Consider the following 17,220-nt stretch of genomic DNA (forward strand, 5'->3'; position numbering starts at 1 on the left):
AAACATATTTGGGGTCTGTAAAAGTCTGATCCTTCAAAATATTAAATAACTTGTATGGTAAAAAATAAAAATAAATAATTAAGCCAGAACTGCACTTGTCAGGAAAAAAAAAACAAAAATTGATCAAAATATTTTATGTACCCATCTTTACCGCACAATTAACTCGGTAAAAACAAAAACCTAAAAACTGCGGTGGAATTGTGAGGGTTTTTTTCCCTTCACTATTTCACTGTACTTGTAATCAAAAACTATGGAGTAAGAATAATTCCATTATACAATAAAATAAATTACACCAATGAGAACTACAACTCGTCCTGCAAAAAAAAACAAAAAACCTCATATGGTGATGTTGATGCAAAGATTAAAATAATAATAAAAAAAAAAAGTTGTGGCTCTGGGTAGATGGATGGGAAAAAAAAAAAGAAAATGCAAAGATAAAGAGGCATTAAGCAGAGTCGGTTTAAAGGCGAAAATTACAGGGGATCTCTTATAATGAGAGGGTGGAAAAGTTGGGCTTGTTTAGTTAGGAAAAAAAGACGTCTCAGGGGAGATCTTATTTATATGTATAACTACATGTGTGGTCAATACAAAGGATGGCACATAAATTTATTCCTCCCAAGGACCAGGGGACATTTATTACAGGAGAAAGAAAGACGATTCTGGCAGCTTAATAGGAAAGGGTTCTTTACAGTTAGAGCAGTCACTATAGGATGCCGACCACAGGAGGTAGTGATGGCCGACACTAGGACAGCTTTTATAAAAGAGCCGGATGATTTTCTCACGACAAATGGCAATAAGAGGGTATTCGAAGGGCATCTAATATATTGCCAAGTCCATACTACTTACAGTATCTAAGAGCGGTTAGACATAGGAAGGGTGCGCAGTGTCACCTCGTTGGTGCCCGTACAAGCCAATCGCAGGGTGAAAATAGGTTTCTCTGTCAACGATGAGCTTAGTAATGGCCGATATGTCAGCCATCTTTGGACTCCTATTAGGCCAAATATAGAAAAGGACATAATATACTGCTATACCGAGGTGTATGGGATCACACGCTCAAGAGACTAGAAAGAATGCTAAATAAAATGTTTTTTAAAAAAAAAAGGAATAAAACATTCCCCCAATTACAAAATGCTTTGCGAAAAAAAACATAAAACAGAAGTATATATAAAATTGTATTGACAGCACCGCAATGACCCCTACAACAAAACTAACATTACTTTTCAATAACGGTTAAGTCCATAAAAAATAAGCCAGACTTGCCACTCTTTATTAATCCCTTCTCCCAAAAATAGTAAAAAACTTATAAAATTGACAGATCTAACAAAAAAAAACAAAAAACACGCAGAGTTCCATCAGACGTCCAAACATACAGGACAAGTGTATGATGCTGTGGAGAACTGCACAAATGTGGTAACCTGATGCATATGAAGGAGTTAAATATTTGGTACCTGATTACTGCATTTAGCCATGCTATGGATAAAGAACTGAAGAGGCGTAAAGCATGTCCGCGTATGTCATACTGATGGTATTCAATAAAGAAATATTATCCCACCGAGCAGGAGATGGATAGTGAATTACAACAGGGGTATTGGGGATGAGATTTCACCAAACCCAGTAACATATCTGACTGACCAGTGAGGCAGATCCGCAATGCAGATAGTGTAATCTGCAGCCGTTCCATCATCTCTACCGTGGGCAATGCTGAGAGTCTTCCAGGGGCTGTCCAGTGAATACAACTGATGATATGCATGTATGTAATGATTGAGGGGGGGTCCGACTGTTGGGACCTGCACCAAATCGGCAGAACGGAGGATTTGTATCCATGACAGGGAACTCTTAGCCTTGTTACAGCATGAAGTGGCAGATTAGACCCAGATTGCTACTGCGTTCATTCTCTACAGCGTTTCTAGAAACAGCCAGGTGCGAGAATGAATGGAGCGTGAGGCAAGAGGGCCCCATTCTGCAGATCATTTAGGGTCAGACCCTCACTGATTTCTTCAAATCCCACCCATGTCAGAAATCTACATCATTTTCTGGAAGGACATACCCTTAATAAACCTTGGCAGGTAATCTATAGTTTCCTCACGTAGCTCCTTTAAAGCTGATGGAAAGGTGCAGCATTAGGATGTGTGCACACGTTGCGGATTCTGCCGCGCAGATTTGTCTAAATCAGCAGGTCAAAAGATCTGCGGTTTATCTGCGTATTTAGTGCGGTTTAGCCTGCAGTTTTCCCCCGCGGTTTGACACCTGTCATGGAGCAGGTGCCAAAACGCTGCGGAATCCGCACAAATACCTGATATGATGCGGTTTTGAAACCGCAGCAAATCCACACCATGTGCACTGCGTTTTTCGTTTTACATAGACTAAAATGGTACTGTACACTGCAGCAGAAACTGCTGCGGATCCGCAGGGCCAAATCCGCTGCGGATCTGCAGCAAAATCCACAACGTGTGCACACACCCTTAGGGCTCATACTCACTTGCGAGAGTCTCACACGATTGTCGTGCAAGTCTCTCGCATGAAAACCTGACATTGCCGCCAGCACTCAGACCGAAGCGTGCGGCTACATGTATTTCTATGCAGCTGCACGGTCTGGTCCGAGTGCCGGCGGCAGTGCCAGGTTTTCATGCGAGAGACTTGCACGACAATCGTGCGAGACTCTCGCAAGTGAGTATGAGCCCTAAGGACGAGTCCTGTGTGGCGTTCTTACCCCGTTGACTACGTTGTTGTGCGTCTGTGTGCTCAGCGTCTTGGGAGGATCAGTAGGAATGTGAACCTGGAAACAGAAAGCGGCGTCAGGATCCATCCACCTGCAGCGAGAATATGACGTCATACAGAACGCACCACGCCCCTACCTTCATGGTCTTGTCGGTGGACGTGGTGTACAGCGCACCTGTCGAATGCCAGATACCAGTGACTTGGGATGTGTGACCTACGTCGAAACACTGAGCAATGGTCAGAAAAATAAAAAAGGAGAATAAGGGAGGAGGAGAGATTATAAAGAAGGGGAAGACGTCACAGTCGGTAATAGTAATTGTTAGAGATGAGCGACTGCCTTTTTTTAGGGTCGTCGGGTTTCATGAAACCCGACTTTCTCAAAAGTCGAGTTGAACGAAATCAGCCGACTATCGGGAAAAGTCGAAGGTCCGACTGAAACACAAAACCTAATGCAAGTCAATGGGGAAGCAAAGTCGGCAGGGAGTGGAGGACAGTAAACACACCTACATGCCGGACCGCTTTTTTAAAGTGCGTGAAAACTCTCTCTCTCGACACTGCACATGTCATCTCGTTGCCTACAGTGTACGTCCTTGCTCAGTGGCTGAAAAAAGTCACGTGCAAGCATTCTGGGAAATCCGACTTTGGCGCTCGTTTTGCCGACCGCATGGCCGACTTCACGCTGTGGTCGGGTTTCAGTCGGCAAAACCCAACTTTGCCATAAGTAGGCGACTTATGAATCTGGCCGACCTGTTTCGCTCAACTCTAGTAATTGTATATCCTATATATAACCCTACTATGTGCCGTATACAGACGCTACGTTACACTCCGGCTGTGCACAGACTCAGCCGCCGCTTTCCCTCCTCGCTTCGTACTGCTGGTGTAAGCAGTATTTGGGGCGTGGATTCATGCCCGGGTCTCAATCTACAACACAGATGGCACTGTACTTTTTGGATGCAGACAACTGCAATTTCCTGTACCCGCAGGTGCTGGAATGTCCCTCCGTGGCTCCCGTACACGTGGATCAGGCCTTGGTTGTCTCCGGCCCATAGCTGTGGAGCTTCATACGACATGCAGAAGAGGTAGTTCTCAAGCTGAGGGAGAGAAACAAGAAATGATTAACCCCCGCTGCATCACTCTACCGGTATGGGCACATGGCACCTTTTATACACCATTGTTTCCAAAGCAGAAGACTCGAAGAAAATGTTGATGACGTTTTTCCCTGAAATATGAGTCATTTTACATGACTTTAACGGCAGGAAGCCACCAGAAGAACGGACCGGTCACTTTTAGCCGCGTCACGGTTTTTGAAGCCTAAAGCATCAAAGAAGGGACAAAAAGGAAGAGTTGTATTCACACTTTTCCATTCCTTCTAAAAAAGAAGGGACTGATTTTAGAAGGAATGGGAAGTATAAAAATATGTTGTATTCTTCTTGCTGGAACACAAAATTTGTTTTTCTTTTTCTTGCTGGATCCACTTCTGGAAAAAAAAAACTGCATGTACAATTAATTCCCAATACTTAGTACAGAGGTACTTTTTTTTTTCCCCCTTAATCACAATTTCTGTTTAACACGCAACCAACTTTCAGCTTCTCATCCCCGCATTCGGTTTAATCATCAACATGAGAAGTTGAGTTTTAGAAGAGTTGCATTTTTTTAATTGTTCTACTTAGCGTAGTTAAATGCATAATGTAATGAAAAACAAAATATTCCCGGTGGGTTTTTTTTTTTTAATTACATTTTTAGAGCGTTCCCTGTGGACTCATGCAATCACAGCATGATGAAAATTACATAGCCATGTATCAAAATAAACCTGAAACATGGATTTTTGTGATAACTCACCGTAAAATCCTTTTCTCCGAGACGCTCATTGGGGGACACAGATACTGTGGGTGTATGCTTCTGCCGCTAGGAGGCTGACACTAAGTGAAAAAAAGAGGTTAGCTCCTCCTCCGCCGTATACACCCTCGCCCCTATTGCGGGTGGAAATCAGTTTGGTGCCAAAGCAGTAGGAGGACAACAAAATCAGCCTTAATACAGGTACAACATGTCCAAAACACCACCCTTATATCAAATAAGTAAATGTATATTAATTAAACAAAACAAGAGGCAACTGGCAAATAGGGTGGGTGCTGTGTCCCCCAATGAGCGTCTCTGAGAAAGGGATTTTACGGTGAGTTATCACAAAAATCCATGTTTCTCCTTCGCCTCATTGGGGGACACAGATACTGTGGGACGTCCTAAAGCAGTCCCTGGGTGGGAGATTGACTCACCGATCCAAGCTACATACACCTCTTGTTTAAAGGTGCGCCACCGCTGCTTGGAGAATCCTTCTACCCAGGCTCGCATCCGCCGAGGCCTGAGCATGGATATTATAACGTTTGGCAAATGTGTGCAGGCTGGACCAGGTTGCTGCCTTGCAAACCTGTTCCGTCGAAGCCTGATGCCGAAGCGCCCAAGAGGCGCCCACTGCCCGAGTAGAGTGCGCTCTGATCCCTGCTGGAATCGGCGTGCTTCTAATGCGGTAGGACTCTTGAATAGTCAAACGAATCCATCTGGCTATGGTCGATTTTGAGGCAGCGAGTCCCTTCCTGCGCCCTTCGGGGAGCACGAACAGCGTGTCCGTCTGACGAAAGGGTGCCGTCATCGACACGTACCTCCGGAGGGCTCTTACCAGGTCTAACGTGTGAAGAGCCTTTTTCACACGGTGCACCGGTGCTGGACAAAATGAAGGCAAGACAACATCTTCATTAATTTGAAAAGAGGACACGACTTTCGGCAGAAAAGGAGGGGCTGGTCTGAGCACAACCTTATCCTTATGTAAAGTGAGGAACGGGGCTTGGCAGGATAGGGCTGCCAGTTCTGAAACCCGCCTGATAGAAGTGATGGCCACTAGGAACACCACTTTCCAGGAAAGGTACCTCAGGGAGATATCCTGAAGCGGTTCAAATGGAGCTTCCTGCAGAACACTTAGGACCAGGTTAAGGTCCCAGGCGTCCACAGGCGCCTTATAGGGAGGTACCAAGTGGGAAACTCCCTGGATGAAAGTCTTCACCTGCAGATTGGTAGCAATTCTGCGCTGGAACAGGACGGATAAGGCCGATATTTGTCTCCTGAGGGAACTTGGGGCTAAGCCCGAGTCTAGGCCCGATTGGAGAAAAGTCAAGATGTTGGGGATCGAGAATCTCAGCGCAGAAACACCGCGGCCTCGACACCAAGCAAAGAACACCTTCCAGGTGTGGTGGTAAATTCGTGCTGAAGCAGGCTTCTGGGCGCTAATCATTGTAGCGACCACCTTGCTCCCAAACCCTGCCTGGGTTAGAATCGAAGATTCAACGGCCATGCCATCAAACACAGGGCCCCTGAGTTCAGGTGGCAAATCGGCCCTTGAGAAAGTAGATCTGGGCGCTCTGGCAGGCGCCAAGGAACGTCGGCGAGCAGCTGCATTAGATCTGCGCACCACGCTCGACGGGACCAGTCTGGGGCCAGCAGAATCGCCGGGACCTCTTCAGTCTTGATCTTCTTGATGACCCTCTGGAGTAGCGGCAGCGGGGGAAATAGATCTGGGAGGCGAAACTGGTTCCATGGCAGAACCAACGCGTCCACAGCGATTGCCTGTGGGTCCCTGGCCCGAGCAACATATGTGGGCACCTTGGCGTTCACTCTGGACGCCATCATGTCCACATCCGGAGTTCGCCACAGCTGACAAATCTGCCAGAAGACTTCGGGATGTAGAGACCACTCTCCGGACGCAAGACCCTGCCAGCTGAGAAAGTCTGCCGCCCAATTTTCCACACCCGGGATGTGGACAGCCGAAATCACGGAGTGGTTTGCTTCGGCCCACTGCAGAATGTGCCCCACCTCGCGCATGGATGCTCTGCTGCGGGTGCCCCCTTGGTGATTTATGTAAGCCACCGCCGTGGAGTTGTCTGACTGAATCCGGACAGGGCGGCCTGCTAGAAAGTGATGAAACTTTTGCAGAGCCAGCCTAATTGCTCGTACCTCCAATAAGTTGATCGGGAGGTGTGCCTCCTGTGGAGACCACCGTCCCTGGGTCGTGTGGTGGCGAAACACCGCTCCCCAGCTGAGGAGACTGGCGTCGGTGTTCATCACCAACCAATGGTTTGTGGGGAAAGGTTTCCCCTGGGTCAGAGAGGAACTGGTTAACCACCATCCGAGCGACTGCCTGACTTGAAAAGACAGTCGGCACTGCCGATCGAGCGTGAAGGGATTCTTGTCCCAAGTTGACAAAAGGGCGTGCTGCAGGGGGCGAAGATGGAACTGGGCGTACGGTACCGCTTCCATTGCTGCCACCATTTTCTCTAGACTCCTCATCCCGGATCGGATGGTATGAGGAACGGGTTGCCGAAGTGTCCGGACTCCCTGCCGGAGCGCTTGCACCTTTTCCTGAGGGAGAATTACCAACCCTCGGCGAGTGTCGAGACTCATTCCTAGGAAGGAGATCCTTTGAGCTGGCACACGGGATGACTTCTTCGCATTGACCAACCACCCTAAGCGGGCAAGAGTATTTAGCGTGATGCTGACATTTTCCTCGCATGCCCGTATTGAAGGGCCTTTGACCAATAGGTCGTCCAGATAAGGCAAGACGACTATGCCTCGAGAATGCAGTATGGCCATGACAACTGCCATAACCTTTGTGAACACTCTGGGGGCCGTGGCTAGCCCGAAAAGTAGTGCTACGAACTGAAAACGTAGATTGCTGATGGCGAAGCGTAGAAACCTCTGATGAGGAGGAAAAATGGGAACATGCAGATATGCGTCCTGGATATCTATTGAGGACAAGTATGCTCCCTGCTCCATGGCCGATATGACTGACCGGAGAGACTCCATCCGGAAATGTCTGATCCTGATGAATTTGTTCAGAAGCTTCAGGTTCAAAACAGGCCTGACAGACGCGTCCTTTTTGGGAACCGCAAAAAGGTTGAAATAGAACCCCTGATTTTTTTCGTGTTCCGGCACTGGAACAATGACTCCGTTGTGCTGGAGCGATTTGGTGGCTCCCAATAGAGCCCTTGCCTGGGCATCCACTCTGGGAAGCCGGGAAAGAAAAAACCGTCTTGGCGGGTATCTGACAAATTCTATTTTGTAACCTGAGGCCACCAATTCCTTTACCCATGCGTCGTGAGCGACATTGGCCCAGACGTGGAAAAACCAGAGTAGACGGCCGCCCACCTTGCCGATGTTGTCTGGTAAAGGCCTCGAGTCATTTGGCCGACGATCTTTGGGATCTGGATCCCCTCAATCTGGGCTGCCGAGTACGCAATCTCCCCAATGGGTTAGCTCTATAAGAGACCTGCCACTCCCTATCCTGGTCGGGGTGGACTGAGGCGGCGGAATTGGCCGCTGTAGTCCACCCGGTGTTGCGAAAAGCCCGAAAACGTGCCTGAAACGGTTTGACCCTTTGTTGAGGAAGGAACCCGCTCCTTCCTCCTGTGGAGTCGGAGATAAGTTGATCCAACGTCTCCCCAAATAGGCAGCTGCACTGATAAGGCAGGGAAGTCAAGGACTTCTTAGAAGAAGATTCGGCTCGCCATGTCCTTAACCATGGGGCTCTTCTGATCGAAACTGCATTAGTGGCAGCAAGTGCCGAGCAATTGGCCGCATCCAAGACACATTGATTACATAGTCTCCGGCCATCGCCATCTGACCTGCGACCTCCGAAATATCTGCAGGTAGATCCTGCTCCTGCGCGACCTTGTTTAATGTTTCTGACCATGATATCATACAGTTGTGGCCAAAAGTATTGACACCCCTGCAATTCTGTCAGATAATACTCAGTTTCTTCCTGAAAATGATTGCAAACACAAATTCTTTGGTATTATCTTCATTTCATTTGTCTTAAATGAAAAAACACAAAAGAGAATGAAGCAAAACATTGATCATTTCACACAAAACTCCAAAAATGGGCCAGACAAAAGTATTGGCACCCTCAGCCTAATACTTGGTTGCACAACCTATAGCCAAAATAACTGCGACCAACCGCTTCCGGTAACCATCAATGAGTTTCTTACAATTCTCTGCTGGAATTTTAGACCATTCTTCTTTGGCAAACTGCTCCAGGTCCCTGATATTAGAAGGGTGCCTTCTCCAAACTGCCATTTTTAGATCTCACCACAGGTGTTCTATGGGATTCAGGTCTGGACTCATTGCTGGCCACCTTAGAAGTCTCCAGTGCTTTCTCTCAAACCATTTTCTAGTGCTTTTTGAAGTGTGTTTTGGGTCATTGTCCTGCTGGAAGACCCATGACCTCTGGAGGGAGACCCAGCTTTCTCACACTGGGCCCTACATTATGCTGCAAAATTTGTTGGTACTCTTCAGACTTCATAATGTCATGCACACGGTCAAGCAGTCCAGTGCCAGAGGCAGCAAAGCAACCCCAAAACATCAGGGAAACTCCGCCATGTTTGACTGTAGGGACCGTGTTCTTTTCTTTGAATGCCTCTTTTTTTCTCCTGTAAACTCTATGTTGATGCCTTTGCCCAAAAAGCTCTACTTTTGTCTCATCTGACCAGAGAACATTCTTCTAAAACGTTTTAGGCTTTTTCAGGTAAGTTTTGACAAACTACAGCCTGGCTTTTTTATGTCTCGGGGTAAAAAGTGGGGACTTCCTGGGTCTCCTACCATACAGTCCCTTTTCATTCAGACGCCGACGGATAGTACGGGTTGACACTGTTGTACCTTCGGACTGCAGGGCAGCTTGAACTTGTTTGGATGTTAGTCGAGGTTCTTTATCCAACATCCGCACAATCTTGCGTTGAAATCTCTTGTCAATTTTTCTTTTCCGTCCACATCTAGGGAGGTTAGCCACAGTGCCATGGGCTTTAAACTTCTTGATGACACTGCGCACGGTAGACACAGGAACATTCAGGTCTTTGGAGATAGACTTGTAGCCTTGAGATTGCTCATGCTTCCTCACAATTTGGTTTCTCAAGTCCTCAGACAGTTCTTTGGTCTTCTTTCTTTTCTCCATGCTCAATGTGGTACACACAAGGACACAGGACAGAGGTTGAGTCAACTTTAATCCATGTTAACTGGCTGCAAGTGTGATTTAGTTATTGCCAACACCTGTTAGGTGCCACAGGTAAGTTACAGGTGCTGTTAATTACACAAATTAGAGAATCATCACATGACTTTTCAAACAGTGCCAATACTTTTGTCCACCCTCTTTTTTATGTTTGGTGTGGAATTATATCCAATTTGGCTTTAGGACAATTCTTTGTGTTTTTTCATTTAAGACAAATTAAATGAAGATAATAATAACAAAGAATTTGTGTTTACAATCATTTTCAGGAAGAAACTGAGTATTATCTGACAGAATTGCAGGGGTGTCAATACTTTTGGCCACAACTGTAGCCTTGGCTACCCAAGTTGCTGCGAACGAGGGAGCGAGTGCTGACCTTGACGCCTCATATACTGAGCGAGCTAAGCTCTGTATAAGGCGATCCGTGGGATCCTTAATCGAGGAAACACTAGGGACGGATAGCAGGGTCTTAGTGGCAATGCGTGAAACCGGAGGATCCACCATCGGGGATTCCATCCATCTTTTACGGAGGTCCGGAGCAAACGGATACCTTGTTTCAAGTGCCTTTTGACCCCAGAAACGCCTGTCTGGACGTTCTCTGTGCCGCTGCACTATAACCTCAAACTCTGGGTGAGAGGAAAAAATTCTGTACGGGCGTTTCACTCACTTAAATTTCACTTTATGCCCCGTAGCCGCTGCGGGATCATCCTCAATCCCCAGGGTCTGATTGACGGCTTTTATGAGGCTGTCCACTGTTTCACGTGACCCTGGAGTGTCCAGGTCATGGGGCTCGTCTGAGTCGCAATCTGAGGTCTGCTCGCTATCAACCACTGGTGACGGGGAGCAAGAAGCAGAGCTTACGGATGCCAAGGCACCAGATGGACTGGGTGACACCGTGTGGATTCATTTCCTCCGGGTCTGCCTGGAGTGAGAGCGGCCCCTGCAGGCCGGAGGCTTTTGTGAGGTGAAGGCTCCCTCTAAGGCCGGCGAGCCATCGTCCCTGCCCCTATCTGGGGCTTGAAAGGACTCTATTGCTCTCATAAGCGACGCCATGGACTGTGACAGTGATCGGGCCCCACTACGGGGGATTTGACACATTGGTCGCGGTCGCAGGGGAGGGCTCCTGGGCGCGTTCGGATTCGCAGGCTTCGCATAATCGCTTGCTCTGCGCCCGCGGAAATGCAGCCCGACAAGAGATGCATGCAGCATAAAAGAACGTGTGCGTCTTTGCCTTTTCGGACATACTGTATCTGTCCGCTGCTGGGGATGTGGGGAGGAGGTAGTACCTCGTTTTCCCTGTAGCGTGGCCTCTCGGGCAGCACTTACTCTAGTCCTGCGCCCCCCCGTCCTGGCTGCTTCCTTCAAATCGCGCGCCACCAGCTGTGGGAGTGAGCAAGCATGTAAAACCGCTCCAGGGGCGGTGCTTCCGTTCTGCGGCCTAGCCGCGCTCCGAAGCCGGGGCCTAAATGTCTTCGACGCCGCCCAGTGTGGGGCGGGCCGCCGGAAGTGACGCGTGGCTCCAGGGGCGGGACTTCCCGCCGCGGCCTAGCTCCGGCTGCAGCCGCGGACTCAATTTTTCCCCTACCCGATCGGGGGGTGGGCGGTTCCCAAAAAACATGGCGCCACTAACTGCGCGGCGCCGCCTGACGGATCCAGACACCCTCAGCCTTGCATGGCCAGTGGCTTCCGCCGGCTGGGGGCTCCAGCCCTGAGATCTTTGCAGGAGCCCTCCCAGACCCTCTCCTCACCGATGAGCCTCTTCAGCCTGAGCGCAGGTATGTGAGGGGGCCTTGATAAAAACAGGACGGTGAAGGCACCCTAGCTCCATCTAACCTCTTCAGGGGGTGAGGAGAGGGACCGTCCGCCACCTTGCAGCACCGCAGTCTAAGCATTGGTGGAGCAGTGGGGGCCGCACGGACTAGTCTTGTGCCTCTGTACAGCCCATGGTTTCAATACCTAGGGGTGCTCAGAGCCAAGTCCGGCATCGTGTCCGACGACGCGGGAGAGGATATGTGGAGGGACACTCGCAGATGCTTGCCCGTTGTTGGTTTGGGGAAATCGGACCCTTTCAATAGGATCCGTTGCCCCTGTCAAAACTTCATGGAAAAAGACGAAAAAAGTCTGGAGAAAAAAACAGACGTGTGCCTCCATGGACACGAAGCAAAAAATTGATTTCCGCCCGCAATAGGGGCGAGGGTGTATATGGCGGAGGAGGAACTAACCTCTTTTTTTCACTTAGTGTCAGCCTCCTAGCGGCAGAAGCATACACTCACAGTATCTGTGTCCCCCAATGAGGCGAAGGAGAAACAAAAAATTGGTTTGTGCCATATTCTGAAATTATGACTTTTTCTTTATTTTTCCTTCGATGCAGTCGTGTTTGTTTGCTTGGTTCTGTTTTGGGACTCTCTTTGTGATCATTTTTTTGTATTCACTGGGAAATGTCTAACTGCTTAGAAGCCGCTGGAGCTATTGACTATGGCATCTCAGGGGTTAAATTTGCTGAGATCGGAGTCATCTCTGATCCCAGAAGTTATAGGCCGCTGTAAGCTACATGATTTTTTTTTGCCAGACATTTTATAGTCGCTACATGAACAATTTTGGTGTGCAAAATGTAGGTGATAACCGGGGCAATAACTTGATCTCCCCCGTACCATATGTGTGGCCACTGCACCATTATAGAGCTCGTTCTGGAGAACATATGGGGTCTCAACATCCAGTCCCCCAGTGATTAGTGATTTATTAGCTAGTTTGTAGTTACGCGATTAAAGAGTTGTGCTATTTCGAGACGCTGCCATCTGTGATGAAGGAGCAGCCGCCATCTTGGATATGGGGCCTAATGCTTGCCTCATGTCTGAGCTTGGCCTGTCCCCGTGACGCCATTTTGGTATGAGTTCACAAGAATTACAGGCAGCTAACTGCTCCTACCCCCCCAGGGCCTGTAAGCATATTGAAGAAAACAGGATTTAGTGCTCCAATGTTGAATAGCAAGGCCTTTTAGTATGATAATGAGATAAGGCCAAAAAAGAACTTCAAAGCTTGAGTAGGAGCCCTGCCAGCATGGGGGCATGAATTAGAATATACCTGTCAGCTGGACACAGAAATACACATCCATTGTCTCTCCCAGCCGCTCCGACTCCATTCTAGGATCATAGATTATGAGCACACCTTTTGAGTTATACACTCATAAAAAAATATCTGCGTGACCCTGAGGAAATCGCGCATCTGGCAGTGCGGCTCCTGAGTCGGTGAGGGCTCTGGGACCTGAGATATAGAGATTGGCCCTCCACAGCGACCCAATGGGGCCATGTTTGCTCTCCACACGACAGGCAAAACAAACCACTTTCACTGGTACCTCTCGTGTCCTGATTCGATCATCCTGGAGGAAGTTACCCCCTTTTTAGATATTGGGAATAAGTTCTGCAGGGAGCTAAAGGGTGGAGATTATTAGCCCACCCTCTGATACGGGGGAAGGAACCCAGCATGCTTAAGAACTGGGAGCACACGGCAGACAGCCTCTCTCTCACAGAAGAACCAGATGATGATCTAAGAAGGAACTGGGGACAGACCTGCCAAGGGAGCAGCGGCCCGCGCTTTGGGGTCTGTCCGGCAACTAAGATTCTTGTACCTGTGGACTGCAGAGCTCCCGGCATCCACATGCAACCTACAACCTGATAAATTGACCTCCAGCTTAATAACTCTAAGTCTTGTACCCTTATTGTTATATTTTTATTCTGACTGCAAATCCACTGTAATTCCGTTGTATAGCTTACTTTAGATTTCTGTAATTATCTAGTGCGCCCTTAAGGCAATTAAACCATGAAATTAATCTTGGGCTGATGCTTTTACTCTTATTACAGATCTTAGAATACCCAGCGGGTAACAGGACGTCCTCCCCGGCGGCCAATTGCTCTAGGTGCAGTTCCCTTACTGACCTGAGAGACGAAGGGGGCGCCGGAGAGCTGTGCCTGTGTAGTTACGTCACATTGGTGACGTGGGAGGAACCGGTCTTTCCTCCACATTCATCCTCTTACAATACACTGCCATACTTATGTAAACTGAAATATGCATTACGACAAACCACTGATCTGCACTAACAAGATTCTACGAGACACAGCCCTGGGAATCTTCATCTGGTCCCGAGCAGTCTCCAGACTGGATCCTGGCAATGAGAGGCTTAGCCGCCAGGATCAGAGTCTGCTCTAATCCCAGCTGGTGACCATGTAAGAACAATGGCCAAGCCCGTCCATCACTTTATAGGATGTCGGGGAGCACCAGCTACCTATCGCCCTTGACGTACTATTACATTAAGGTGCTGGACAAGTGGAATAATTTTCTAGGAAGGAGAGGCGGAAAGGGGAATAATCCTATAACCCCACCTGTATTCTCTGTAAAACTGCATTAGCCCTGCGATCAAACACCACCAAGGTCCTGTCCTCACTTCCGGACACTATGTGACGGTCATCGGCAGCTAGCGATAACACCGGGCTGGAATGGATCTTACGAGACTTTATCAATGGTGAAGAAGCTGAAAAGAGAATTAGTAGAAAAAGTCACTGGACCTTTATGTACAACAAATATATAAATACTGTATATGGCTAATATACAATAATATTATAATGAGGCGCAAGGCAAGGAAACACGTCCCCCCAACACGGTATCTCACCTCTCGGGTCATACACACTCACTCTCTTATCATAGGATCCGGCCACCAGGATGTCCGGCAGAAACGCCAGGCAAAGGATTGCGGCTTGCCCCCTGTATAGAGACAAGGCGAGATGTCATGGATACCGTCCTAAGATGTCATTGTACCTCACCAATATATTGTATGGCTGGCACTAAAACTTCACTCTCACTATTTTGTGTTCTCAGATGTCAGCAATTTCTATAACTTAATGGTCTTAAAAGTCACAAGAATCTCAGGCCCACGATCAATCGCTTGTGTCACATGTCTCCAGGCGATAAGGGTATCAGATTTATGGGCTGTAGTCCCCCTTAAGAGGCAACCTATTTCCTCTAGAAAAGCTATTTAGCTGTGGGTATAGATGTAATCTGCAGGAAGATTACATGGCGACTACCTGACTATAGCAGCTACTGGGAGAAAATGAAGTTCAGTTATCCCTGCAGCCGCTTGCTTCCAGTCATCAAGTTGCTGCAGGGGCTCTCGAAGGTACTTCCATGTTAGATAATTATCTGCAGATTAATGGTGGATGCAACCTAAATCTGCTGGGAGGAGCGCGTGTCCGGATGAGGAGCTGAGCGGTAGCAGGCAGCGCTAGCTCAGTGCTACTGCAGACCTGTAGCGGCTCACAGCAGCATAAAACGGCGGGGAAACCCTTGCAAAACACTCACCGCAGCCTCAGGCACACTCCGGTCTGCAATGCGGCGAGTCAGCAGGAGCAGCGCCGGGCAAGATTGCGGACTCTGTACGGCGCCCAGCAAAATCCAAGATGGCAGCGGCAGCACTCACCAGGTGGTCGCCAGCAGTGTAGAGCGCTCTGGGGAGGTCTGATCGCCTGACACCAGGTCAGACCTCTCCGGAGGAGCATCAGCCGTATGGAGCAGGTACAGGGGGAGATGAGCAGATCACCATAAGGGAGCCCGGACAAATCAGGGGCCAAACCGCAAGTATATGCACCTGACACAGGGCACAGCTCCACACCCATTACAGAGGCCACACTGAAGTCCCTGCTAGGCGAGCTAAAGCTGCCATACAGAGTGACATTACTTCAGCCTTCACTGCACTACAGAAAGACATTGTGCACATAGGGAACAGAACAGCACATATTGAGGAGAAGCTGGAGCAGTCACCACAGCCCACAATCACTTCGTGGACACTCACAATGAGGCAGATGAGATCCCGCGCTCTAAAACTGAAGCTGATGGACCCGTAGGACGGCTCCAGGTGCAATAATCAGCGCTTCAGTGAGATACCGGAAAGCGTTGCTGCGGATGCATTGAAGGAGTTCCTAACAGATTTTTTTTTCCATACTAGTCCCCGAGGCGGAACAGCGAGACCTCATAATAGACAGAGCACAGAATCCCCAAACCCAAAAGTTCCCCCGCCTCTGCACCCAGGGATGTAATTACCCAACTTCACTTTTACCACTTCAAAGAAGCCATCAGTAAAGCTGCAGCGGGCGGACCGGAGCTCCCGGAGAGGTTCAAGATCATCCTGGTGTTCACCGACCTCTCCGCAGTCACCCTGAACAGAAGACGGTAATTCTCCACAGCCACCAAGATCCTACGGGACAACGGGATTGCATACAAGTGGGGCTACCCGGTGAAGCTGATCGTCACCAAAACGGAGCCATGCAGGTCCTGACTTCCCAGCGAGAGGCCATTACTCTCCTGCAGAAGTGGTCGTTGAAGGCTTTCTTTTCACCATGGTCTGCGGAGGCATGAGAGGAGAATTTTTGTTTCCCTCAATACCCCCCCACTATACACTGGATAGCGGAGCATATCAGCCCCCAATACCCCCACTATATACCGGATAACGGAGCATATCTAGGACGGTCACTTAGAACCGAACTCTATTTTTGAAATGGTTACAGTTTTTCACAAATTTAAGATTTGTTTTTTTGTTATTCCCCCATTTTTTCCTCATTGTCTAGTGGTGACGCATAGATTTTATCTGTAATCTGTACATGGTTCTTGACATTTCCAGCATTAATGTAAAGGGAATAGTCCGTTTATAAGATCCCTGTTACGCAAAGAGGCCCAATCCCTAAAAGCCGACGTATTGGGTGTTCAGAAAACCCACGTAAATAGCACTGACGCCCCCAGACTGCAGAATAGGAACTTCCCAAAGGTCTTTCACTCCCATGCAATTGATAAAAAAAAAAGAGGAGTGACAATTGTGATAAAGAACACAGTCGTATTCCATGCTGTGCCCACCATGTGTAAAGTGAGCGCTCAATTTGCGGATGGTACTCAGGGTCTGGAGGAGAGGAGACTGTCCTCCAGGCCCTGGGTACCATATTGCTGTAAAAAATAGAAGAAAAAAAACAGAGATACACTCACCCTGCGGCGGCCCCCGAAGTCCTTTCCACCCTCATCCACACTGCCGGCATCTTCTGGTCCCAGTGATGCTTTGCGCAAATCACATGAGATGACGTCGCGCTCTTGCGAGTGTGACGTCATCAGCGGTCATTCGCACAAAGCATCACTGGGACCAGAAGCTGCCGGGAGTGTGATGAGAGGTGGGAAGGACTCCGGTGGCCGTCAGAAGGTGAGAATAACAATATATTATTTTTTTTTAATTATTTTTAACATTCTTTTACTATTGATGCTGCATAGGCAGCATCAATAGTAAAAAGTTGGTCACACTTGTCAAGCGCTATGCTTGTGACCAACCTGTCAATCGATTTCAAGCATCGCTTGGAACGTGCAAGCATTCCGCAAGCGAAAAACGCTTGCAAAACGCTTGGTTTTCGCGGAAAACCGCATGTGAATTCGCATGAGTT

The 17,220-nt window shown here is 48.4% G+C and overlaps 1 protein-coding gene across 1 annotated transcript in view; it reads right to left on the reverse strand.

Moving 5' to 3' along the window:
- The window catches only part of FBXW9 (F-box and WD repeat domain containing 9), a 44,129-nt gene that overhangs the window by 11,852 nt on the left and 15,057 nt on the right, over nucleotides 1-17,220 (reverse strand). Inside the window, exons 6-10 of the mRNA XM_073587402.1 lie at nucleotides 14,421-14,512; nucleotides 14,134-14,282; nucleotides 3,696-3,809; nucleotides 2,856-2,945; nucleotides 2,711-2,776 (exon numbers count right to left, since the gene is read on the reverse strand). Of these exons, the coding sequence (XP_073443503.1) occupies nucleotides 2,711-2,776; nucleotides 2,856-2,945; nucleotides 3,696-3,809; nucleotides 14,134-14,282; nucleotides 14,421-14,512 (511 nt within the window). The remainder of the gene's footprint in view (nucleotides 1-2,710; nucleotides 2,777-2,855; nucleotides 2,946-3,695; nucleotides 3,810-14,133; nucleotides 14,283-14,420; nucleotides 14,513-17,220) is intronic.

The sequence above is a fragment of the Dendrobates tinctorius genome, unplaced genomic scaffold, assembly GCF_039654945.1.
Source record: "Dendrobates tinctorius isolate UK_male_01 unplaced genomic scaffold, ASM3965494v1 ptg000099l, whole genome shotgun sequence".
Classification (NCBI taxonomy): Eukaryota; Metazoa; Chordata; class Amphibia; order Anura; family Dendrobatidae; genus Dendrobates; species Dendrobates tinctorius.